At 47.1% G+C, this 24,841-nt stretch overlaps 1 protein-coding gene across 4 annotated transcripts in view; it reads left to right on the forward strand.

Moving 5' to 3' along the window:
• Nucleotides 1–24,841, forward strand: part of GSE1 (Gse1 coiled-coil protein) — a 795,746-nt gene that overhangs the window by 757,012 nt on the left and 13,893 nt on the right. For 3 of the 4 annotated variants that reach the window (XM_072636234.1, XM_072636235.1, XM_072636232.1), the window contains 8 exons: nt 9,162–9,334; nt 10,007–10,207; nt 11,691–11,882; nt 13,164–13,492; nt 14,130–14,454; nt 18,995–19,593; nt 22,110–22,222; nt 23,824–24,094. In XM_072636234.1, the coding sequence (XP_072492335.1) occupies nt 9,162–9,334; nt 10,007–10,207; nt 11,691–11,882; nt 13,164–13,492; nt 14,130–14,454; nt 18,995–19,593; nt 22,110–22,222; nt 23,824–24,094 (2,203 nt within the window). The remainder of the gene's footprint in view (nt 1–9,161; nt 9,335–10,006; nt 10,208–11,690; nt 11,883–13,163; nt 13,493–14,129; nt 14,455–18,994; nt 19,594–22,109; nt 22,223–23,823; nt 24,095–24,841) is intronic. The other variant, XM_072636233.1, reaches the window with a different exon arrangement.

Consider the following 24,841-nt stretch of genomic DNA (forward strand, 5'->3'; position numbering starts at 1 on the left):
GATCAAATGAGGTCGTAATTGTAAAGCCCTTAGCACAGTACCTGGAGTAGAGTAAGTACTCTGTGAATGTTCAGTGGTTATCGTTATCAAAAGAGATATTGGTACCATGGTGCCTGGTATTTAGTAGGTGCTTAATATATGCCTGTTTCCTTCTTTGCTTTTGGACCCTGGTGGATGGCAACTGAGAGAGTGGTATGGGGGAGGTTAGCAGCTTCCTTGGAGTTGTTTGGTTGGGGTTTGTTTTTTTTCCCTTTTCTCCATCAGTTTCTATATGCAGTCCCCTGGGCCTTGTCTTTTTACCATATGCAGGGAAGATGGAAGGCTGCAATTTCCCTGCCCTCCTTCTGGGACTTGGCCCTGGCTCTTGCGTCTACACTGTGGGGGATCGGGCACCCCTTGTCCCTGCTCAGTTCTTCCTCGAATGTGGGAGCCCCTTTGCAGACACAGAGGATGGAGGACATCTGTCCCCCTTCTTTCCCTCCCTGCTCCCCAATTCAGCAGATGCCCGGCCCCGCTGTCTCCAGTCACACGGGTGCAGAAGCGCTCATAAATATTCCCCTCGTGGAGCCTGAAGTGCCTTGCTGGGTGACTCATACGCACTGCACGCCATCGCTCTCCTCAGAGAGTCCTTACTGCCTCAGAAATATTTAGTAACCCCAGAGAAAGGGCCGTGATATATCTGCTTCCAGCAATTTACCACCACAGCGGTTAATGAAACACTGAGGCCACCAGGGAAAGCTATAAGGATTCGGGAACTGGATTAATAGATGATGTATGGCCCATCAAGTCAGGCACAAAGACGCAATTGAGAATTTAATCCTTTTGGGGGGGAGGGGGAAGGAAAGATGAGGGAGGGGGGAAATGGGGGAGGGGAGAGACAGGCAAAGAAGAGACAGGCACAAAGCAAGGAAGAATAACTTCATAAAGTTATCGGGAATGAGTCATTAAAGGGGCCCAGACGTTGGATGCTGAAATAAGTGGGGAATGGGTGAAGTCGATCCATCACCAGCCCCCTTCGTGGGGGTTACCGATGTTTCCAAGGTAATAGGGAGTCTGTGAAGGGACAGATTAAATGAAGACTAGTCTATTTTAAACCTAATAGGGCATGTCCTGCGTTCTGACTGGGGAAAATTATTCACTAATCACCAGGGAATGACTGATTTTTCTCTCCCTCGAACAGGGCGCCTCTCCCCCTCCCCCTTCATCATCGCAGCTGCACTCCCAGCCGCTGCCCGAAAAATAAATAAAGAGCGGCCCCCACAGATGCCACTGTTAAGGAGGGCCCAAGCGGCATTCCCCCCCCCCCCCCGCCCCCCCCTGTTAAAACACTGAGCCTTTGGAAACACGCCTGTCTGCTGTGGTGGGGGGAAGGGATGCTGTAACTTCCTGGGCGACCGGCCCCGATCCTTGGCTATGTGGCTGCTGGGCTCTGGTGGGGGTCACAGGGCTGTCACCTGCCCCCGCATCTTCCCCCTACACAGGGCCTTTCCATCCTGCTAAGCTTTGTTGACCCAGTTCCCTGTTGGCTCTCTGTGAAGTTGGCTGGTCTCCAGATGGGAGATGAGGACAGAATTATCCTTTCATGGCAGGTTTGTGTGTGTGTGTGTGTGTGTGTGTGTGTGTGTGTGTGTGTGTGTGTCTGTCTGTCTGTCTGTCTATCTGTCTGTCTGTGGTGTGTAGTGTTGTGTTGTCGGTTTGCTTCCCCAAGCCCCACCCTGTGTTCCACCCCCACCCACTTTAGCCTCTTGTATTTGGAACTCTGAGACCCGGATGGTGCCATCTGCCCCTTGCATCCTTCAGGGCCACAGCTCTGAAAACTAGCCAGCCGCAGGATGCTTTTTTCTCAGGATTTACGCGCATGCTCGGTGGCCTGAGAGAATCCTGTTCCTCTCCCTCTCCCTTTCTCTCTCTCTCTCTCTCTCTCTCTCTCTCTCTCTCTCTCTCTCTCTCTCTCTCTCTCTCTCTCCCCCTCTCTCCCCCAGCAAAGCCTTCCACCATCCCCCACCCCTGTGAGTGGAGGTACCAAGGTCATCCCTGGGTCTGTTCTATCCAGCTTGGCCTGCTTATTAATTAATCAAGCCATTATTTGTTGCAAATCAGAGCCGACAGAGGAGATAATGGGATTTCTCTTCTATTGGTTCAGCCAGAGAGTTTAGAACACATGGCCCCTGTAGGTGGAAGAGAGCCCCCTCCTTCCTGGGGTCTGGCATCTTTCATCAGAGATAACTGGGAAGGCTCTGGCTTGCCCTTATCTCGCCCCCAGCTGCAGTCCTGGAGCCAAGCAGCAGATCTGGGCTTACCTGCCTCAGCAGGGCCAGTCCAAGCTGGGGAATTCTGAGCCCTTCCTTTCTTGTCTCCCTTCAGATCCCAGCCCAGAAGGAAAGGAAGGTGCTTCCAACCTGCAGTTCCAAAGACAAATCCAAAGACAAAAGGACTCCTGAGTGCTGGGGGCAGGCAGGAGGGCCCAGTGCAGAGGGCAGGATTTGCACAGGGTCTTCCTCCCTGTTAGCTTTGAATGTGATGCCTGAGTAACCTGTAGGGTTTATGGCATTCAACAAAAGGCTTTCTCCTTGCCATTGTGGTTGGGGCTCCTCAGGCATCTGCATCCTCTGAAAACAGAGGCACCAGAAATGTAAAGGCAGGCAGGGAATAAATGAACCTATCACAGACACACACACACACGCACACTCTCTCTCTCTCTGTCCTCTTGCTCCTTCATGCCAGACCTGTTGGAAAACAGCCCACCCACCAGGGTATGCTGAACAGAAATCCCTTCTTCCTTTTCTGGTTCCACGTCCTCTCCGATAACAATGTCAGCTTAGAAGGGTTATCTCAAGTCGCCTACCCCTGCCTTTCCCTGTTCTTTGGCCTAAACTACTGTACTGCACTTGAGACTCATAGGAACACTGGTCCTTCTGGCTTTACCTTACTTCTCTTTGACCATTGACAAAGTTGGCATCCCATGCCCCTCCCCTCCCTCAATCCCACTTAATTTCTTCCCTCTGTAAAATGAGGATTTGGATTTGGAACCTTGGGTTCAAATCTGAACTCTTGTTATTGCCTATACCACTGTGGACAAATCTCATCCCCTCTCTGAGTTGGAGACCCCAAGATTGATTATCTTTGATTAATTTTTCTCCAGTTAATTGAAACAGATTTTCTTTTCCTTCCCACCACCCAGCCCCTCTAAAAGAAAACAAAATTCTTGTAACAAATACACAGTCAAGCAAAAAAAAAAATTCTATATTGGTCAAGAAATCTATGTCTCACTTCTGTACCCACATCTGTCACTTCCCTGTTAGGAGGTGGATAGTGTACTGCATTATCAGCCCCACCAGGCTGCAGACCGTAAGAGTTTGAGCTAGAAGGAACCTTCATAGATCATTTTGCAGACAAGAAGACCATCATCTTGTGGAGACCTAAATGATATGTCCAAGGTGACACAGCCAATAATTACATACCTAATCCAGGATAGGAACCCAACTCTTTGGAGTCCAAATCCAAGTCTTTCCATTCTACCGTGTTGGGCCTCTGATTTTAAAGCATTTTTTCTTCTAAATTTTTATTTTCGGCTCCAGATTCTTTCCCTCCCTTCACCCTTTCTCCAACCCATTGAGAAGGCAAGAAATGGCAGACCCGTTATACATGTGAAGTCAAAAAAGCAATTTGATTCTCCCAAATGAAATAGCTGGATTATGTGAGCTTTTTCATCCATTCTAGCCCTAAAATATTCTACAAGTTGCCCTCTTCAGGGATGACCTTGCCTTCTGGAAGGGAAAGTCAAGGGCATCTCCTATTTTTTTCAGCTCACGTCATATTCTTTGCTCCTATCCCATTTTGTCTTTCTTGACCTTTTCTGGGCATTATCATTATCCCATGAACAAACCTTATGGAGGAGGTCAGAGGGCATGCACAGGGTATGAGAGCAAGGGGGTCTAGGGCATTGTAGGGGTGGCCCAGTGCTGTGCACAGAGAGTGAACAGATGTTTCTCATTAAAAATTCCAATCACTAGGTCCCATCTCTTTCAATTAATTATAACCGATGTATCTTCTGGAGAGATTATGAAGTCTTGAGGAGCTATCAGCCGCTCACTGAATGTTTGTTGTGGCCGTGTTTAGTAAATACACTTGACTGATGAAGGCGATTCTCCCAGTGGCACAGCACAGCCTGGCACCGAGCTGCTGAAATCTTATCTGCTACGTGTTCCAAGATGTCACTGTCTGGTGATATGAAGATGGATGGTCTGCCTGAAGAAGGGCGGCCTGTGCAGTAATGATGCGCTCATTCCTTCTGCCAGCCAGCCCCCCTCCTCCCTCCACTACCCAAGCATGTTCGAGCTCTGTGTCTCTCCCCCTTGTCTCCCTCCCCTCTATCTCTCTGTGTACAGTCTCTTGTCCCTCCTTTCCTCTCTCCCCCCCTTCTCTTTCTTTCCTTCTCTCTCACCCACCTCTAGAAGTTTAAGATTGAGGCACCAAGAAGGGTCCTTCTGTTCCAGGGAAGACTGCCTTTTCCCTTTGAGAGCATGCTAGTCATCTGCTGTGGAGATCAGGGTAGCAGCCAGTGTCCATCTGCCCCCTAACTAGCTCTTCATCACCTAGACCTAGAGGAGCCTCGAGTACACTCTCCTTCCTCCTCTCCTTGTCTCTCACCCCCCAGACAGATGCCAAGTTCCTTGGGACTCTTTGATGTCTGTTTCAGACCTGGGTCAGTAAATATTTAGCACTGTCCGAGCCGAAGGAAGTAGGTAGATTGAATAGGGCCATGTTTTTGTGCACTCAAGAGTTTTTCAAGAGGCTTTTTTTTTTTTTTTAAAGACAGCATCTGGTTACGTTTCCCTATCCCAATACCACCCTTGCCCCAAAGCTACCTGCCTCATAGACTCCTTCTTGGAGCTGAAAGGAAAGTCCCTTAGTGACCACCTAGTCCATACTCTAGTTCCCTAATCCATCCTATCCTATGTGCTTGCTGGGGTGTAATACAAAGGAAATACAAAGCTTGTGGATTTCACAAACTAACTGGGGCAGTGGGATACATGCATACATACAAAGAATTAATTTACAGAGTAACAATAGCCAACACAGCATAAAAGCTTTGTGATTTTTTTTAAAACAAGACTCCCAAACAGCTCCCTGTGGGAGGTGCTTTTGTTGTTCCCATATCACAGGTGAAAAAATTGAGTCTGAGTGCTGAAATGATTTGCCACTGTGTCACCCATTAAGCTCCAGGCAGAATTCAAACCCAAGTCTTTCAGTCCAGAGTTCTATCCACTGCGCCACCTAGCTGTCACAAGTTGGAAGGGATCCCTTCATTCCATCATGGAAAACAAAACAGGCACATTATTTTCCCCTCCCTCCTCGGCCCCACCCTTAGCTTCCCTTAGATTGTTTGCCAGGATGAGATCAGAGCTTCCATTTGTCTCAGGTCTCAAGACTCAATCTATCTAGACTTTCACAAACCTGTCTTTCCTTTCCTCTCTCAGTGGGAGACTGCAAAGGACCAGCCCTACCCTGAAGCCATCTTTCTACTCCTCATAAGTGACCCTTGGCCTCCAAAGAGGACCTATCTCTGGGCCCAGGTATCTGCCTGAGTCTGAACCAGGCAGCAGAAGTTTCAGTCACTGAATTAGCAACAAATTACCCAGGGAGCTGCTCCTAGCTTTGCCCCAATGCCCAGAATCACATCATGGTTTCCTCTCTCTTCCCCTCTCTTCTAATATTATTACCATTAACCATAGTAGTAGTAAAAGCAATTACTCATAAGTCTGAAGTGCTTTACAAACATTATGTCATTTGATCCAGCATCCCTGAGAGACAGGGCCAAGATTATCGTCCTCATTTGTCAGATGAGGAAACTAAGATGCTGAAGTGAAGCAGGTTACCCTGTATCACAGGTGTGAAATTTCAGAGCCACTGGGACCCGGTTCTCATGACCTGCAAGTCCCAAGCTTTTCCCACTATACTGCTGTCTCTGTGAGAGTTCAGAGTTGGGCCCCAGAGTGAAAGGAAAGGGAGGTGGAATACAGCTACCTCTAAGTAGCTGAAAAAGTCCTGGACCCAGATTAGAATCAACTGGGACTCCCAGTAGCCTGAGCACCTGCCCATCCAGGTACCAGTGTTTCTGTTTACCCATAGTGAGTGTTGGCAATGGGATGGGATGGTAGGGATGTCCTTCCCTTTAGGACAAGAAAGGGATTAAATGTCATAGTTCAGCAGAGGATTCACATAAACCCTCCCCACAGGTGATTAGCAGCTGTTAAGGAGGAAGGTGGAGCACCTATTTAAGTTAAAGCCAAATAATTTTTTCTAGAATAGACCTAGAACTTGTACCACTTAGAACAACTCTCAGACTCCATTACCAGGTAACCCCTTCCCTGATCCCAGGTGCAGGAGTTCTGAATCCCCTTAGAGAAGAGCAGTTAGAATCCTTTCTTGTGCATTTCCTAAAATCTGAGCAAAGGTTCTTTTCCTCCTGATATTTAAGGCATTTTGTGCCTGGCACAAAACAGGCTTCAGTGCTCATTGACTTGACTATTAGGTGTGTGTTTGTCCTTCATTGCTGAAGAAGACCACGCCATCAGAGAAATGATGACATGACTTGCACTTGAGTTTGTTCTGAGTGAGGGAGGGCTGTGCAGGTCACCAGCTTCACTTCTCCTCCAGAGCCATCTGAATCCAGTGACCAGATATTCATCAGGATGACTGGAGATGAGGCAGTTGGGGTTAAGTGACTTGCCCAAGGTCACACAGCTAGTGAGTATCAAGTGTCTGAAGTGAGATTTGAACTCAGGTCCTCCTGACTCCTGCACTAGGGATCTATCCACTGCACCACCTATCTGCCCCCATTAGGTGAGTGAAGGCTTGAAAGGCAAACCAGACAGAAAAGGACTATGCATGGAGAGGTGATAGAGGGAAGGGCCTAAAGCTTGTCTGGATATTTCTAAAATGAGACGCCCACATTTTAGAAGGGAAGTTTGCCAAGTTACAAAGCATTTAGGAAACGCTAATGAGGATGGTTTGGAGATACAAACATCTTTCATATGAAGGCCTATTCATAAAATCCTTTTCCTGTGGAATAGGATTCAGCTGCAGCCACGTTGTCTACCTGTAGGGGTCTCTCCCATGCCTATTGGGCAATCCTTAGTGTAGGAGGAAATAAACACCTCTGATTTCTAAAACTCCTTCCCAACATCCCTATAAGACAGGCATTGCATCCCCTTTTTACAGAGGTGGCAACTGAGGCTCAGCTTAGATAGACCCAAGGTCACACAATGCAGGAGGATAGATCCAGTACTCTCTGCATTGCAACATGGGGGCCTTTTCATTGAACCCCTGTGGATATCGAGTCGAGTTAATATTAGATCTGGGTCATGAAGATGCTGAATCATGAGAGTCAAAGGAGCTGAATTCAAACTCTGGCTTATCTACACATGGTGGGTGAGGCAGGAAGTGAGTCCAAAGGTTCTTAAAGCTGGGATCTGGGAACCTCCTTAGAAAGATTTCTGGAGGTTTGAGAACTTGGAATGGGGGAAAATGTCATCTTTGTCTTAAATGGAGCCTTATTTGGAAACCAGACTGCTAGAAAGGGTCCATGACACAAATAACCTGATGGAGCCCAGGCCCCTTATTTTACAGACCTTGGAGGCCATGTGGTCCAACCCCTTATTTCAAAAGAGAAGGAAACTGAGGCCAAAGAGGGATCACCAACTTAGAACTGGAAGGGAACTTAATGAAAGAAACAGATGTGGAAAGGAGAACGGAGGTCACCAGGTAGTAAGTAGCAGAGACAGAATTTCAGCTCAGGGCCTCAGACATCAGATCCCATTCCTCTTAATAGAATACTATGATGGTCCTGAAGAATCAGTCTAGACAGCACAACACCTGTGTGTCCCCACACACGTACACATGTATTTAAAAACCCTGCCATCAGGTATTTATTATGACCATTAAATACATTTCAGTAGGTGTCTTGGTTCCAGATTCCCAGTCTCATATCAGTTTTTTCCTTTTTTCTCCTCTGGTTGAATGGACTCAGGTCTCTAGGTCTGTGATACTGTGTAGCTTGTCTTTGGCCTTGTACTAAACTCACTGAGCTATGCTGTCTCCCCAGGGCCTCTGAGCTCTTGCCTTTAATCTAGATGGTGACTTGCAGTGACCTTGCTGCCGCGGACTCCTGGAAATGGTGGAGGTCCTTCCTCTTTGGTCCTTAAGTCCCCACCTGTTCTTCACCATTCTGAGTCCTTTGAAGTTGATTTTTCGCTTTCCTGTTTCAGTCCAGTCCTCTGCAGAATCTGCTATTTCTGGCTGAGGCCCCTCTGGCAGCCAGTAGTGGAGGGGTTGACTGCAGGGACCATGGGATCCAGCCATCCTCTCCCTCCTCAGTGTGTGTGTGTCTGTGCATTGGAGTCACCAAAAGGATTGGATCAGCCAAGTCAGAGCAGCTGCCTTTGCAGCTGATACCAGGGCCACCCCAGGGACTGGCTGGTTGCAGACCAGCCTGTTCGACCCTAGTAACAGTGCCAGTTTCCTGATGCCCCCTGTCTCTCTCTGTGTGGGCATCAGGACTGCCAGGATATCTGTAATGGCAACCAAGCAGCTGCTGTCACAGCTGATGCCTTGTGTCACTTTAGGGGCTGGCTGGGTTTGTATTATGGAGGGCTCTTAAAGGCTTTTGTAGCAGGATATCCGCCACATTTCCTGACTTTGAGTTGAAAAGTTCATTTCTAGGAGCTGTGGATACCCAGGGAGGATTCAGCCTTCTGGGTTTTGTTTCCAAAGTATGTTCCTTTCCATAATGCCAGTAGGAGAGAGAGCATCACAGTCCCAGGGTGGAAGTGGGTGCTTTGGAAAGTCAGTTGATTGGGGAGGAGGGGTGTGGCCACGGGTGTGTGTGTGTCTGTGTGTGTGTGAGAGAGAACTGGAATTTTTCCTCAATGCCCTGAGTGGACGTTCTCAAAAGAAAAGCCATCTTGGGGCTGAGATGCATTTGGGTTCTTGTGTTTCCTGATGTAAGTTTTCTCCAGAGAAGAGGCCTGCATGACCATGAGCCCCTTGACCAGAGAATGCTGCCAGTGCCCTCTTCACCAGTCCCATCTGGCTTCATCCTTTGTCCCAGTCCCTTCTTTCCCCCCTTCTGACTTGGCCTGTCATTTCTGTTCTCACAGCAAGAAGCAGGCTCTCGGAGTGGCAGCAGCAGAGACCGCCTGATTGTGGAGCCACCCCTGGCTCAGGAGAAGGCAGCAGGGCCGGCCATCCCTTCCCACCTCCTGAGCTCTCCCTACCCCTTCAGCATCCCCCCCAGTTCGGTCGTTCAGGACTCCCGCTTCCCGCCGCTGAAGTGAGTCTGCAGGCCATGGGGAAGGGATGCGGCACTGGGACCGATTTCCTTGGAAAATCTTTGAGACAGCCCCCAGATGCTAAGGGCTTGGGACTAGGGTTCTGTCCATTCTCTGTTCTCTACGCTCCCTGCTAGAGGTGAATGTGTCTGGAGTAGATTAAGGCGAGAGCCCTGGCAGATGGTCCCAAGCTTCCACCCTAGGAGGGGGGCCTGTTTGATCACAATCTGCAGTTGCTTTTCATTCACTTCCTTTTAAGAATCGCTCCCTCGCTGATTGACTTTGTCAGAGAACCTCCCATTCAGAATTCCCCGGGTATCTGAGGTGGGAAGGACAGCCACATGTCAGTCTCTTCGCCCTGTGCCTCTCCTGGGGCACCCAGGGAGGCTGATCTGGTCACCAAGGCCAAGGACAGGAGGTATAGCCCGAGGGGTGGCCCACAGGACAGCTGTGACTCTGCCTTTACAGCAGCTGGTCCAGCTCCCAGCCCCAGGCCTTCTCCCTAAAGAGCAGTATCTCATTAGAGACTCTTCCCTCCCGGCAATGAAAGAGAAGCAGCCAGCCCTCCTGCGTGAGCAGGAGAGAGGAGAGCAGATAGGTTAATGAATTTCCGAGACTAGAAAAATAACTTTGTGCTAACCTCTGCTTCCTTTCTTGTCTCATCTTTCCCCTAGCAGCCTCCAGCGCCCTGTACATCATGTGGTCCCCCCCAGCACCGTCACGGAGGACTATCTTCGAAGCTTCCGACCTTACCACACGACAGAAGATCTCCGTATGTCCTCGCTGCCACCCATCAGCCTTGATCCAGCCACAGCTGCCGCCTATTACCACCCCAGCTACCTGGCTCCCCATCCCTTCCCACACCCAGCCTTCAGGTAAGAGCATGGTAGCCAGGGAAGGTGGAGGAGAGGCCTCCCTCACTCACGAGTCAACCATGACTCTTTGTTGAGCGTTACCGATGTTGAAATTGACACAGGGCTGTCCAGTCTCCCCTTTATCCTATTTCTCCAAGGGTTCTTTTGTTTTATTCTATTTTAATGACAAGAGAGAACTTTGCCAGGATGGTTATCCCCCATAACCCAAAGCAGGATTTAAAACATTCCCCTTGTAGCCATCACTAGGATCCCAGGATAAATTTGGTGTAGAGGCCTTAAGTTTTAGGGGTCTCCCAAGGTATCACACTAAGTAATAAATAAGATACAATTTACTTACATCATTGAAGGGTAAACTCCTTAAGTTCAGGGATTCTTGCCTACGTGTCTATCCTTGGCACTTAGCACAGCCCCTGGCATGTAATAGATATTTAATAAATATTTGCAGATTGGTCATTAGTCATATGCAATGAATTTATTGAAAATCTCGTCAATTCTAACCCGATGCCTGTATAAATCATTACTATACTACACCATATACATGCTATATGTACTGTACTACACTATATAGAGAGAGTCTATTAGGATATTATACTATAAGATGTAGCATGTTAGGGTACAATACTATATGCCATAAAGTAATAGAATTGGTTCTTTGGGTCCAGAGCTAAGGTGCCTATCAGTCTGTGCTTACTTTTTGAATCATTGTGCTTTAAAAAAGATCCCATACGTACTGATCTGACTTTCTGTTGTCTGTAATCCATGACCATTCAACCAGAGGTTGGTTGTGTCCACCCTTTGGGCAGGAAGTGGGAATGGTTAGTATAGTTAAAGGTGTGCTCTTTGTTGCCCTTGACAGACCAACTTCCCCAAGTCTAAAATCTGTGAGTCAGACCTGCTGCTGGCCAAGGGCTTTTTATCTGCCCTGGGTTGGTTCCACTGGAGATATGTGGCCCATGTCTCAGTGAGCCCAGAGGCGACATCCTCCGTCTTTGAGCGAATGAATCCTGGCCTCTTCCTGGGAGTTGACTCCCCCAACTTAGGGGGAACTTTTCATTTATTCTTTGACCTTGATGATATTAATGCTTCTTTCCATGTTGCAACTTTTTAATGGACACAGGAAACTTCTTTCCTAAGCCCACAAATTTGAATAGATGGGAAAAAAGTTACATATTTATTTTCACTCACCTTTGATGTCTCTTGTCACGTTATAATTTATTTTCTGCATTATTCTAAGAATGAGACCATAATCTTCCCCAGATTGCCAGAGGGGTCTGTGTTATAAACATCTTTAAGAACCTTTGCTATAAACAAAAATCACTCTGGATACAGACTATATTTGCTGTCTCTAAAGTCCCCTGGTTATGCCTGCCCCCAGATTGAGTCAAGATCTCACCCCCAAGTGATGGTTATGGTCTCATTCGTCTCCTGTACTGGTACATCTTCTGTTGTGGTGGCACTAACTCTGTTCTCTCCCCCTCCCCAGGGTGGATGATTCCTACTGCCTTTCAGCCTTGCGGTCCCCCTTCTACCCGATCCCAACCCCTGGATCATTGCCACCTTTACACCCATCAGCTATGCACCTCCACCTTTCGGGGGTTAGATACCCCGCAGAACTCTCTCACTCATCCCTCTCGGCACTACAGACAGAGCGGATGTCAAGTCTCACTGCAGAGAGGTAAAGTCTGTTCTACTGTGGCCATGTTGTGATTTGGGGTTTTGTTGTGGAAAGAAAAGAACCATGCATAGAGTTATGTCTATATCTGTAGCTCAGAGCATCTTATGCAAGGCTTCTTAACCTGGGCTCCATTAACTTGATATTTGTTTGGGTTTTTTTTTAAGAAAATATTTGACTAGGTATATTTCTTTTTTTTTTTTTAATATTCCCCCCTCAAGTATATGTAAAGCCAATTTTTAACATTGATTTTTAATATTTTGAGTTCCAATTTTCTTCCCTACCTCACATCCCCCTTCCTGAGCAATTGGATATGTGTTATACATGTCTAATTATGCAAAACCTATTTCCATATCAACCATGTTGTAGAAAAAATATAGCGAAACACATACATACACAGAAAGTGGGGGGAAAGTATGGTTCAGTCTGCATTCAGACTCCAGCAGTTTTTTCTCTGGATGTAGGTGGCGTTTTTCCATCATGAGTCCTTTGGAATTGTCTAGAATAATTGTGTTGCTGAGAAGAGCTAAGTCATTCACAACTGATCATTGTACAACATGCTATTACTATTACTATGTTTTCCTGGGTCTGCTTTCTTCACTTTGCATCAGTTTTCCAGGTTTTTCAGAAATCATCCCACTCGTCATTTCTTAAAATGCAAAAGGCTTAGGTGTATTTCAGTATAGCTTGTTTCCTTTGTAAACCTATGGTTTTAAATTTCATTTTATGCTTTTAAAAACATTGGCCTGAGGACAGTTCCATAGCATTCACTAGATTGCCAAAGGGGACCATGTTTTACATAGAAGGATCTGGGATCAGCCATCGTTCTGCCACGATCAATCCTACCCTCCCTAGGTCTCACCATCCTGGGCAGGTCTTGTCCATGTTTTTCCATATATTTTCCATTAAGGATTTGCTTAACAGCACAAAGACTTTTTCTGATTCTTTTGCTGTCATGTGAACACCATCTTTGAGTGTCTTTCCCAGTCATCCATGATGTCCTTAAGGACCTGCGATACCAATTTAAATCCTACTTCTATATCATTTTCATAGAAATTCCAGTTTTACCAAATAAAACTTAAATTGTATATATGTGTGTGTTTATCTACGTATATGTATATATCATACATACACATATATATGTATGTCTATTGCAAATTCACATACAAAGCTCCTTTCATCAAGTTCTTGAAATTACTTGCCAATTTCTAGTTTTTTCTGGAGTTCTGTTTTTATGGACAGACTTTTGTCCCCATATTTTTTTTCATCATTCCTCCTTTACAGGTTACAGATGGATGAGGAGCTGAGACGGGAGAGGGAACGAGAGAGGGAACGGGAGAAGGAACGAGAACGGGAAGCTGACCGGGAGAGAGAGAAGGAACGGGAAAGAGAGCGAGAACGGGAAAAAGAGCTAGAAAGAGAGCGGGAGAAGGAGAGAGAGCGGGAAAGGGAAAAGGAGCTGGAGAGACAACGTGAGCGAGCCCGAGAGAAGGAGCTGATGGTCAAGACAATAGAAAACCAGTTCCTGCCAGTGTCTGAGCTGCATGGGCTTCGAGTCCTTCCAGGAGAGGATCGGGTGAAACCTTCAGAACAACTAACACCAAACAGACCAGGTGACTGTGGCCCCAGAGCCTTGGACTGATGTCCACATAGGGCTTTGGGAGGTAGATGCCTGGACTATGGCCAGAGGCTTTTTAGTGATGGTAGAGAAGGTAAATGGACTGTTTAAATGCTGCAGAATGGACTCGATTGGCTGTTCAGGAATCTTAGATATAATCCAAAGGCTATTTTGGAGGCTGTGGTAGAATGTCTTTAGCCCAGCCCTGTGGAGGTGGGGAACTCCTAGTGTGGACATTCCTTCCACTGATGCAGCTTTGCTACTGGTCTTAAGAGCTGGCCAGGGAGAAGATCTGAGAGGATCAGCAGCTTGTTATGGCCAGTGTGTCCAAGGCAGGACTTTGCACCCCAGGTCTCCTTGACTCCTGAGACTGCCTTTCTAGCCCCGCCTCCACCATACTTTCTCTCTAAGGGTGGAATACATTACTTGAAATATTCATGTGGCTAAAATTACTCCACTTGTACTTTCATTTCTAGTCAATAGAGTAGGCCCCTGGCAGAGAAAATCAAGGAAAATAACATCTTTGGTTAGTTAAAGGTGAAGAAGGATGGGGAGGAGGAGGAAAAGGACTGAGCAAACTCATAAGTCAAATCCTTAATCCCTTTCTGTGATGATTCTTCCTCCCCCTGCAGAGAAACTCAAGGAGCCTGCCCTGCAGACCCCCAAGGCTGTCCAGCATCCCTTGCACCCTGCCCCCACCTCCCATCACCCAGTGCCCAGTCTCATCTCCAACCATAGCATCTTCCCCCTGCCCGGGAGCAGTGCAGCCACAGCCCTGCTGATCCAGCGCACGAATGAGGAAGAAAAATGGCTGGCTCGCCAGCGGAGACTTCGGCAAGAGAAGGAAGACCGCCAGTCCCAGGTGTCGGAGTTCCGGCAGCAGGTCTTGGAGCAGCATCTTGACATCAGCCGCCCCCCAGCTCCAGCAGAGCCCGAACATAGGCCTGAGAACCCCAGGTACCACCTGTGGGCTGTAGAGGGATACAGTGTTGGCAATACCCAAGGCCAACATTCAGGCCAGAGGACCTGGAGCAGGGGTGGGGGTTGGGCCTCCGATAGCGGCTCTGCTTGCACTGTCAGACTCTGACCCAGCCTTGGAAGGATTCTCTAGACTGGACTTCTCAATCTGGGCTCCACAAACGTTTTTCTTTTTTTTAAATAATTATTTCTGTATAATTTTATTTCATCCTACCTATCCTTATGAGTATAAAAACATGATTTTGAGAAGGGTTTCACCAGACAGCCAAAGACGCTTTGCTCAGGGGGGATGCTGATATGATGGAACTGCCTGTCTACTGCATAATCACCGCAGAGTCAACCGCCTAGTGCCAATATTAATGTTGTTCAGTTGTGTCCGAATTTTCATGACCCCTTTTGGGGTTTCCTTAACAAAAATACCTGGAATGGTTTGCCATTTCCTTCTCCAGCCCATTTTACAAATGCAGAAACTGAGGCCAACAGGGTTAAGTTACTTGCCCAGGGTCACACTGCTAGTATGTGTCTGAGGCCTGACACTCTATCTGCTGCACCACCTAGCTGTCCTCGATAGTAATAGCATTTATGTGGTACGTTATAAAATAGCTTATTTACAACAACCCTGTGAGTGCTGTTATTTTTTCCGTTTCACAGATGGGGGAAACTGAGGCTGAGAGTGACTTGTCTTGGGTCTTACAGTTAGTCTAAGGCAGGATTAGAATTCGAATCTTCCTTGACTCCAACACCAGCCCTCTATTTTAGCTGATATTTTAACCCTAAGGAGGAAGATCTATACTGTTATCTCCTGTTCACAGGAATCTCCATCTGGGCCTGGTTTGGGGAGGGTAGAAATATTATTTGGGGGGGCGGGGGGTCCCTGATCTCAGTCAGCCTGAGCTAGGATCCTGTCCCCTTCTACTCCTCTTAGGGAATTGCTGGTAATTGATACTGAAAGCACTCCACTCTGACTACTTTTAATAGACTTCATAATTCTCTGGCTTTAAGTAAGGTTTACAAAGCTTTCTGCCCAAAACAGCCCTGGGAGGGAGGCTAGTGCTGTGACTTCCCTTCGTTTTACTTCATTTCTGGGTCAGGGGTCAGACTTCAGGTCCCCCAGGTCTCACTCGCCCCAGCACCAAATTGATTGCGTGATTCAGATCGCCACTTTCCAGTCCTTGACTTTTACTGAGAGCTAAATTTACAGCTTCCCAGAGACGAGTGGGAAGGCTGACCTTCCTTTTGAAAACCCGGAGGTATAAAAGCTGGCATCCCAGTAAAATGGCTGTTGAAGGGGAACACACTTGGCCATTAGGAGCCCTGAGGTTTACCTCAGCTCACTAGCTGTATGTGACCTTGCATAAATCACTGCTTTCTGGGCCTCAGTTTCTGCATCTTGAAAACAAGGAGGTGAGAGGAGATAATCTCTAAAGATTGATTCCATCTTGGAAATATTCTAAATCTAGCCGAAGGGGCCTCTGTATCTTTAAATCCAATCTGATTTGGTTATCTTTCCTCTCCACACCCCTCCTCCCCTCAGCCCCCCCTTTTCTTCTTCCTTCCACCTTTTGGCTGATTGACAGAGCCTTCTTTGCTCGGCTGCTGAGTGCTTAAACAGGGCTGGCTCATCCAGTCTGCTCTGCCCCTGGATTCTATTGTTATTTTGGGGCAGCAAGGGGATTAGTTAAACTAATCAGGTATAATAGGAAGCAGATTTCAGGCCTGCCCAACAATGGCAGATCCTCCCTCCAGCCTTCCACTGTTGTGGAATTATTTCATTCTCTCCCTCTGACAGCCCCTGAAAAGCTAAAAGAAGGTCGAGGTCACCTCTGTTACATGCACTGGAGAGATGAGGGCCTGGGCAGAGGTGGGGAGGGGAGACCAGTGGCCTGTTCATTTTGGTGCCTGACCTGACCCTCTAGCACCTTCTATATTTCTTTCATTCCTCTACCCCAACCCCACATTCCCTCCCAGAGATGGATGGGTATATAAGACTCTCCCATATAGAAACCTGTAACTCATCTGCTTCTGAAGGAGGCCTTTGGCCCTTGGAGATGACTCACACTTGGAGGATTGAGATGTCAGCCTAGTTAATATCCATCCTTGGGGAGGAAACCTGTAGGCTGTCTTTGTTTCTTGGCTTTCCTTCCTCCCCATCCCCTACCCCCAGCCTTCCTTAAAAGATCCATTAAAGCCTTTCAGACAGCCACTTGTTCTGTCAATGGAAACCCATTGATAGGGAATTGCCTGCCCAAGATACTAAGGCCTCTCCTGCAGGACTGGTGCATGAGGGAAGGGGTCTTTCATAGGAGAGGGGAAGGAGGAGGAGAAAGGGGTGCCATTCTTAAGCCTTGTGTAGTTCCCTTGGCATCTTGCATGCTGAGTTCAACAATGATCTGAACTCGATGTTCTGACATGTGGAGGGCTTGTTCTCTGAGCCGGAAAACTGTTAAATGCTTGGCGCTGGTGCATGAAATATTTATTCTGCTAACGGGTTTTTATTCCTTGGCCGTTTACTTAAGAACAAACAGTTTCACGGTATCTTTCCCTTCTGTACTTGGGTGATCTAGAAGCTAGGTTTTGTTTGTCTTTTTAACCCCAAGTCAGCCCAGAATTGAGAGGGGAGGTGGCTTTTGTTTTTGGCTCAAGGGCAGTCCTCCATCTTCACCCAATGTCTGGGCACTGGCTGTCATACCATTCCTTCCACAGCCTGCAAGGGGAGGGAGATGAGGATTGCCCCTTTTATGCCTGTCTAATGATGCCCTGGGCACAGATTGCCCTCACAACATGGAGATGAGGGTACGGGCATACCTCACTTCATATAACAGACTTGCTCCTGGTGGAGGGGAGTGTAACTCCAAAGTCTGTGAATTAAATCATTTCCAAATGACTTAATTGGGGGGAGCTGGCTATTTAAAGGATTCCTGGGGTGGATCCTCTTGCAAATTGTAGAATCTTTTATTGATGAAAGAGCTTCCCCCTTTCCTGATTTGTCTTTTGTGTTTGCTGCAATCCTCCTTTGCTTACCACTGAATACAGATATGTGGTAAGTGGATACCCCAGCTGACCTCAGGTCAAACTATACTAACCTAGTAACCCATAGGCCGGAGAACAGGCCAGGTAACTAAGGACTGTTGAAAGGACATTTGAGGCATCCAGGTACAGGAAATAACTGGCATCTGTAGCCAGAAGACCTCAGCTGGTGTGGGTCCTGGCTTGGGTACATGGTGTCTCTGGGTTTGCTTATCTATAAAATGGGAATGATATCTGCGTTACTTACCTCCCAGGGTTGTTTGTTAAAATCAGATGAGATAATGTATGTAAAACATTTCAAAGGAATCTACATAAAACATTCCCCTGTGGCCAGTTGCTTTGTGAGGCTATTGCTATTTTCCCAGCACCCACTGGGTGTCAGCATAGCTAAAGATGGATCCCATTCCACGTACCTTTAACCCCATAGACCCTGGACTTCTGAATGGTAATTGAATCATCATCTCCTTCTCAAATACTGTCTTCAGACCAACAGTTTATGAAGTGGGACATTCACTTGCCAGCAGGAGAAAAAAAAAGTAATGATTGCTGTCAGTGTCTACTCTTAAAGATCATAAGACCATAGAATTAAAGCTAGAAGAGTCCTCAGAGTGATCTCATCCAGCCCCATCACTTTATAGATGAGGAAACTGAGGCCCACAGAAATTAAGTAAGTGACTCAAGGTCACATTAGGTAGTAAAGGTGTGAGGCAAGATTCGAACCCAAGCCTTCTGACTCTGGAACCTTTGTACTTTTCTTTCTTCTGAACTACATGATCCTGTTATAATGAGGTGCCACCTATTTTCCACAACCCTCAGGGGGACTTCACAAACATTTCTCAGAACAAATGAAGAAATAGATGTTTTACATTTTAATTTTGAGAAGGAAGAAGCCTAATGGGAGATTTCATGTCCACAGATCAAAGGCATACAGATTCCCACTTGGAAAGGGTCTCAACCATTCTTTGAAGTGCAGGTGTGATAAGGCTGTAAATGGTGACATGACTTCTCCAAGGTTTCATTGTCAGGCCTTAAGCCCACATACTCTGATATCAGGTTCTGGGTTCTCAACAAGACCCCACTTCCTTTCTTGAGAGGTAGTTGGGAATGGGATCATGTTGAGAAACCATTGTTGTGGGTTAATGGAAAGAGTTCAGTTAATACTGGAAGTTGGGAAGCTCTGGCTTCAGCTACTAATTAGTTACATGATCTTAGCTAAGTCACTTTCTTCTTCTGGACCTCTCGTCTCCTGTGTGAAAAAAGGAAACTGAAGTTAAGTGATCGTAAAAGGTTGTTTGTTTGTTTGTTTGTTTTTTTATCAACTCCAGAACTGTAGATATTGCCTCAGATGGTCAGGTGTTTTAGAAAACACCCACCTGGGCTTCCATGAGCTGCCTGGGGGGTAGGGTAGGTATGTGGGCGACGGTCAGGGTGTGTTTGATTTCTGCTCACACAGTACTTATATTTCTTACGGGTCACTCTGTTCTCTCCCCAGACCGGGACCAAATCGTCATGAGCCAAGTAGCCGAGACCAGTCACAGCACTTTGGAGGGCCCCCGCCGCTCATCTCCCCCAAACCTCAGCACCATCCCATGCCAACCTCACTCTGGAATCCAGTAACTTTGATGGAAAACACCCTGGAACCACGAAGGATACAGGAAAACCATTCTCTCCATACCCACCCAGCTCCGTTTGAGCCCAGTCGACAAGCCATCCCCTTGGTTAAGGTAGAACGAGTTTTCTGCCCTGAGAAGCTTGAAGAGGGGACTAGAAAGAGGGAGGCAAGCCTGGACAAATACCAGCCACTCAGGGAGCCTGGGCCATTGGAACACAGTGGGTATTCTCACGGGCCCTTCTTGGCTGAACTGGAGAAATCCACTCAGACCATCCTCAACCAGCAGAGAGCAGCTCTTCCCCAGCCTGGACAGTTCCCGGATGTGAGCCTGCCCCCAAAGCCCAGCTCTCCATACCGGCCCCAGCCCCCCAGGGGTCCTGACCCCATGTATGTTTACGACGAGTTCTTACAGCAGCATCGGAAGCTGGTCAGCAAATTGGACCTGGAGGAACGAAGGCGGCGGGAAGCCCAAGAGAAAGGTGAGTTCTCTCCCAGCCCCCCCCTTCACTTCTGATTCGGGATCGAGGCCCTTCAGCTCTGTGAGTCGGAAATAGAAGGTATTCACTGTTCCCCTAAGTCAGCCTCTTGAAAGGCAGGTGATTAGATAGGAAAGAGGGCAATGGAGGGGAAACCACCTAGGATTTTAATAAGCCCCAAGTAGTGAGTTCAGATGGCCTCTCTATAGCTAATTGACACCTCTGAGTAGACAGACCCCTGGAACCTTTCTGGCCTGTCCTCTATGTAAATTGTATTGAAAGCCGAATCAAAGCCTATCTGTAAATGCTGTTCTCCAGACATGCACAATTAATAAATGATGAGCTGAGGCTAATAAGATGGTTTTAAATATTAATACTTCTGCATAATAGGGGGATGCAACAACCAGGGGAAGGGCCCTTCAAGCGATGGGGGCTCTGGGCTGCTATGACAAATGGCAGAAGCCCTACAGTGGCGATATCCTTCATTTCTAAACCCCAGCTACCTACTCCTCCTGTCTGACTGTCCCCACAGGGTTCATTTCCTGGGTTCCCTTCAGCCTCTTGTATAGGGTTGGGGCCATTTTGTCACTGTCCCTGTTTTCCCCAAAGAGCTAAGAGGAGCAGGAAGGAGCCTAGGGCTGGAGCCTTAGGGCCTTTGGGATACGCTCTGCTGGGAGCTGGCTGGGCACACCTGCTTAGCTGGTCTGACCAGAAAGAAGTGGCCCTAGAACTCTGTTGTCTAAGCCAGCTCGTCCCAGGGAGAAAGCCAGGGAGCTTGGTGTTCTCTGCTCTCGGATGAGAAGAGTACTAGGGGAGGGAGCTGGGTAGTGTGGAAATAGCACTGGATTGGGAGTCGCTGGACCTGTTTAAATCCAAGTTTCGAGGCTTGCTAACCTCCGAGATCCTAAGCAAGTCAAGTCAACAAACTTTTATTAAACACATACCCTCTGCTGGGCACTGTGCTGAGTGCTGGGAAGAGTCCCTGCCTTCAAGAAGTTTACACATATAAGGAAATTCAAAAGATGCCGGGTTAGGGTGGGAGAGACCACAAAAGGTGCCATGGCGGGGTATGGTGAAGGAAATTCAGGGGAAAGTCCTAGAAGAATAGGAAGTGGCCTACCTGTTCTGGGAGGAATTCAGGAATGGGATAGTCATGGGGTCACCAGTTTAGAGCTGGGGACCTCAGCTTGTCTAGTTGAACTCAGTTTTTATAGGCCTCTGAGAAGGAGACACTGAAGCCAGTGTCCTCCTTTTAAGAACTTTTTAATGATCTGAAGGATCATTTCCTGCTGTAAATCCTGGGGTCCTTTGGTAGACCTTTGTTTTGTTTCTAAACCACTGAGTTATTCCTTTAGACTCCTTTGAAGAAGGGTCCAAGTTTGGAAGAAAGCCATTTGGGCTGGGTTGAGGAAAGAAATAGATTAGCAGCGCTTGAAAGGACCAGCAGGTCCTCAGGTTGGCGTTGAATGCCAGGGGGAGGGATTTGGAGGTAGTGCATGGAGGGACCCCAGGTTTTCCTGGGTAATGCTCTTCTTACCCTTTTTTGTGCTCCAATACCCCATTATCTATCTGTGGACCTCTGGGAATCATAATTTTAAATGAATGAAATATGTAGGATTACAAAGGAAGACAGTCCTTTATATAACAAATAATATTTATATTCAATTATATTAAATAATAATATAATAAATATAATTATCAAACTTTTGGTTTTTGTGTTTTTAACAAAACACCAAATTCCTGGACCCCAGGTGAAGCACCCCTACTCTTGATAACATATGTGGCATGCCTAGAAAATATAACATATTATTCGAGCATCAACCAAAACAGTTCCATGAGACAGTCATGAGGGATAGGAAAGAGCCGAAGCTCCAGGGACAGCTCTGAATTCTGCCTCTGCTGCTGAGCCAAATGACCTTGGGCAAGTCACTGCCTTTATTGAGTTCAGTTTCCTTCTCTGTAAAATGAGGGAGTTGAATAGTTACTACGGTCCCTTCTAGTTCTGACCATCTGTAATTCCGTAAATAGAGAATGTAATTCCCTGCATAGCTGTGACCTGGGGCTTTTGAATCTTACAATCCCTAAGAGTACAGAAAAGTATTTGTCCAATAGCTGTGGTTGAATTAGTGCATCTGATCATACATTCCTCACTTCAGAGCCAACAGGAGTTTTACACATATGCACACATGCACACATACATGTACACACACAGGCACATGCACACATACACACAAATGTTTTTGTTCCTGGTATCCTCTCGGGCTTATATGTGACTAAAAAGTGGAAAAGCAGGCTGGATTTGAAATCTGCGTTCAGCAAATTCCATCTTTGTCAGTTCCTGCTGTGTGGCCTCAGGCCAGTTACTTAGCCTCTGTGGGTCTCAGTTTACTGTATGCCTAGTAAGTGCATGACTCTGTACTGTGGGCAGGGACCATGCATGCCTCAAGCTTCTTAGCTCTAGCAGGCTGCTAGGCACATAGTAGGCATTCAGTAAATGGTCACTTGTTGATTGATTTCAGGCTACTACTATGACCTTGATGACTCTTATGATGAGAGCGATGAAGAGGAAGTCCGGGCCCACCTCCGCGGCGTGGCTGAGCAGCCTCCCCTCAAACTGGATGCTTCCTCGGAGGTATCTTGCCCCCGTGTCCCAGAGGCTGTGCAGGAGCTCTTCAGCTGCGGGGGGAGGGTGTTGGGGGGGCATTTTGCTAAGTCTTTCTCTCAACTTTTATGTACCTGTGATCTTGGTTCTGCTTGGTCAGACCAGCGGAAACTTGTGCTGTCATTTTACTGGCAGCATGGTGGAGTGAACCCCAGGCTCAGAATCCTAGTGTGTGCCACTTCCTACATATGGGGCCTCGGTCCACTTCCCCTGCTGAATGAGGGACTTGGAGGTGATGAGGTTCTACAGCCATTTCCAGCCCTAAGTGTATGCGTGTACCCCTGTGAATCTATGCCCTGGCTTTCTGACCTCCTCCACCATTGTTACTCCACAAGGAAAATGCCATCAGAAGGACAGCAAGGAAACCCAGGGACATTTCTCACTTACCAGAAAGATATGTTTTTGTGACCTGCCAAGGTTGGGAAATATTAATCCTTGTATAATAAAAAGACTTTAGAGGTGGCAGTGAATTTGGTATTGAATAAGAATGAGGCATCAAACCTCAAATCTATCACTGGTTCTTTTCTCCCTCTTATCTAACCCCTGGCAACGTTATAGCATTCAGAGAGGAAAACAGGTGAATAGTTTGTGGTGGGAGGAGCCAAGCAGAGGAGCTCTCCTCTTAGTTACGAATTGTATAGTCTCATGTCCCCCAAGTGTGTGATTTTAAGGAAAAGGATAGGAGACAAGAAAATAGTCAGTTCTTCCTGGTACAGAAGAACACAACCACAAAATGCTGGTCCAACATGGTGGCTGTGACTTAGCAAGGCATGGGAGCAGAGGCTCACCTGTGGAGTCTCATTCTGACACTGAGCAGATGCCATTTTTCTCATGACCATGCCCTTAGGGTAAGCAGATTGAGATCTGTGCAAGGCATCCAAATCCCAACATGGTCCTTGAATGCCTTCAAGTAGGCTTGCCTCGCCTGCAGAAATAGCCCTTTGGATCTCTATACATCCCCTAGGAGGTGGTGATCCTTCCCCCGTCTATTACTTGATGTATAATGGAGTTGGCCTGGGTTTCTCCCATAGGCTATAATCCAGTTTTCTTGAGGAAACAATTTTTCCCTTCCTCACTCTCTGTCAATTACAGAGCAGCTATCAATGATTAAATTGTAATTCTGATGCTTATTAGCTTTTGTACTCACAGGCAGGTCACTTGAGAAAATTCTTGAGCCTCAGTTTCCTTATTTGTAAAGATGAGACTATCATCTACCCATTACAGGGCAGTTGTGAAGAAAGGCCTTTGTCAATCTCCAGGCATTATGGAAATCTGAGCAATTATCATTCCCTCATCCTTTGCCTGGAGGACAAATGGCATTTTTCACAAATTGTTCACACATGCTATTTTTCCTCCCTTCTGTCAGTTGTGTTCTCCTGGGGCTTTTCATATGATCGATCACCACATTTGTGGTTCACTGATGCCTTTGGAAGCTAGCTCACCATCCCTAAAGAATCTGTGAGGTACAGCAGCATTCAGACCTGATGAGGCCAGATGATGGTGGAGATGGAGAGTCCTGGGTTGGTTTTTAACTGACTTTGTTTCCCTGTCTGATGACTTCTCTCATTCAGAAGCTAGAGTTCCTGCAGCTCTTTGGCCTGACCACCCGACAGCAGAAGGAGGAGTTGCTGACTCAGAAGAGGAGAAAGAGGCGTCGCATGCTGAGGGAGAGGAGTCCGTCACCCCCGGCGGTTCAAAATAAGCGACAGACCCCTTCCCCCAGGCTTGCTCTCTCTACTCGATACAGTCCTGATGAGATGAACAACAGTCCCAACTTTGAGGAGAAGAAGAGGTTCCTGACCATCTTCCACCTGACTCACATCAGTGCTGAGAAGAGAAAAGGTATAACCGGAGGCCTTCCTTCTCCATGGTGTTTATCCAGGTCATGGGATTTGGTGATTCACTCTTTTGAAAAGGGCTGAGACTGACCAAAATGAATGCTTATCTTGAGTCAGCCATCAGGGGCATTTCTGACTCACAAGTCCTGAATTCTGTTCTAGCTCTTAGGTGGGCGTGTAATCCTATATCACCTCCAAAGCACCTCCGTCTATGTTATTCTTGAAAGCTCTCCAGTAAGGTAATCCTATCCACCTCTCCACTTGACACCAATCCTAAATCTTGACTTCTTTTCTCTTTTTTCCTCCTTGGTGGAGGTGGAAAACAACTGATCATCTTGAAAGATGGCTGTTGTCCCAGATGTCTGTATCAGTCCCTTAAGGTAAACTTGTTAGCAAAGTATCCTGCTCTGCTTAGGAGAATGAACGAATGTCCTTCGGTACCAGATCTGTCCATCCATCATGTTCAGTGGATACAGCCAAGCTTCTTTGCCTGCTAGGCTCCATCAGGCTGAGTTGTTTTCCTTCTTGATGCATCCTCTTGGCTTGTTTCAGTGGTTTTTGTTTTCTTAGGGGCAAGATAAGGAGATAATTATTGGTTGCTGGCAAAGCCTGTGGAGACCCAGCTATTACTGTGCAGAAACAGAACCCTTAAAATTTCTGGGATTGTGCCAGGGGAGGGGAACACCACCAGCTTGGCCCTCCACCTTTCCCACTACAGCCAGGGAGCCAGAGAAAGCAAGTCTCCTATTTG

This window comes from Notamacropus eugenii, chromosome 1, assembly GCF_028372415.1.
Source record: "Notamacropus eugenii isolate mMacEug1 chromosome 1, mMacEug1.pri_v2, whole genome shotgun sequence".
Lineage (NCBI taxonomy): Eukaryota > Metazoa > Chordata > Mammalia > Diprotodontia > Macropodidae > Notamacropus > Notamacropus eugenii.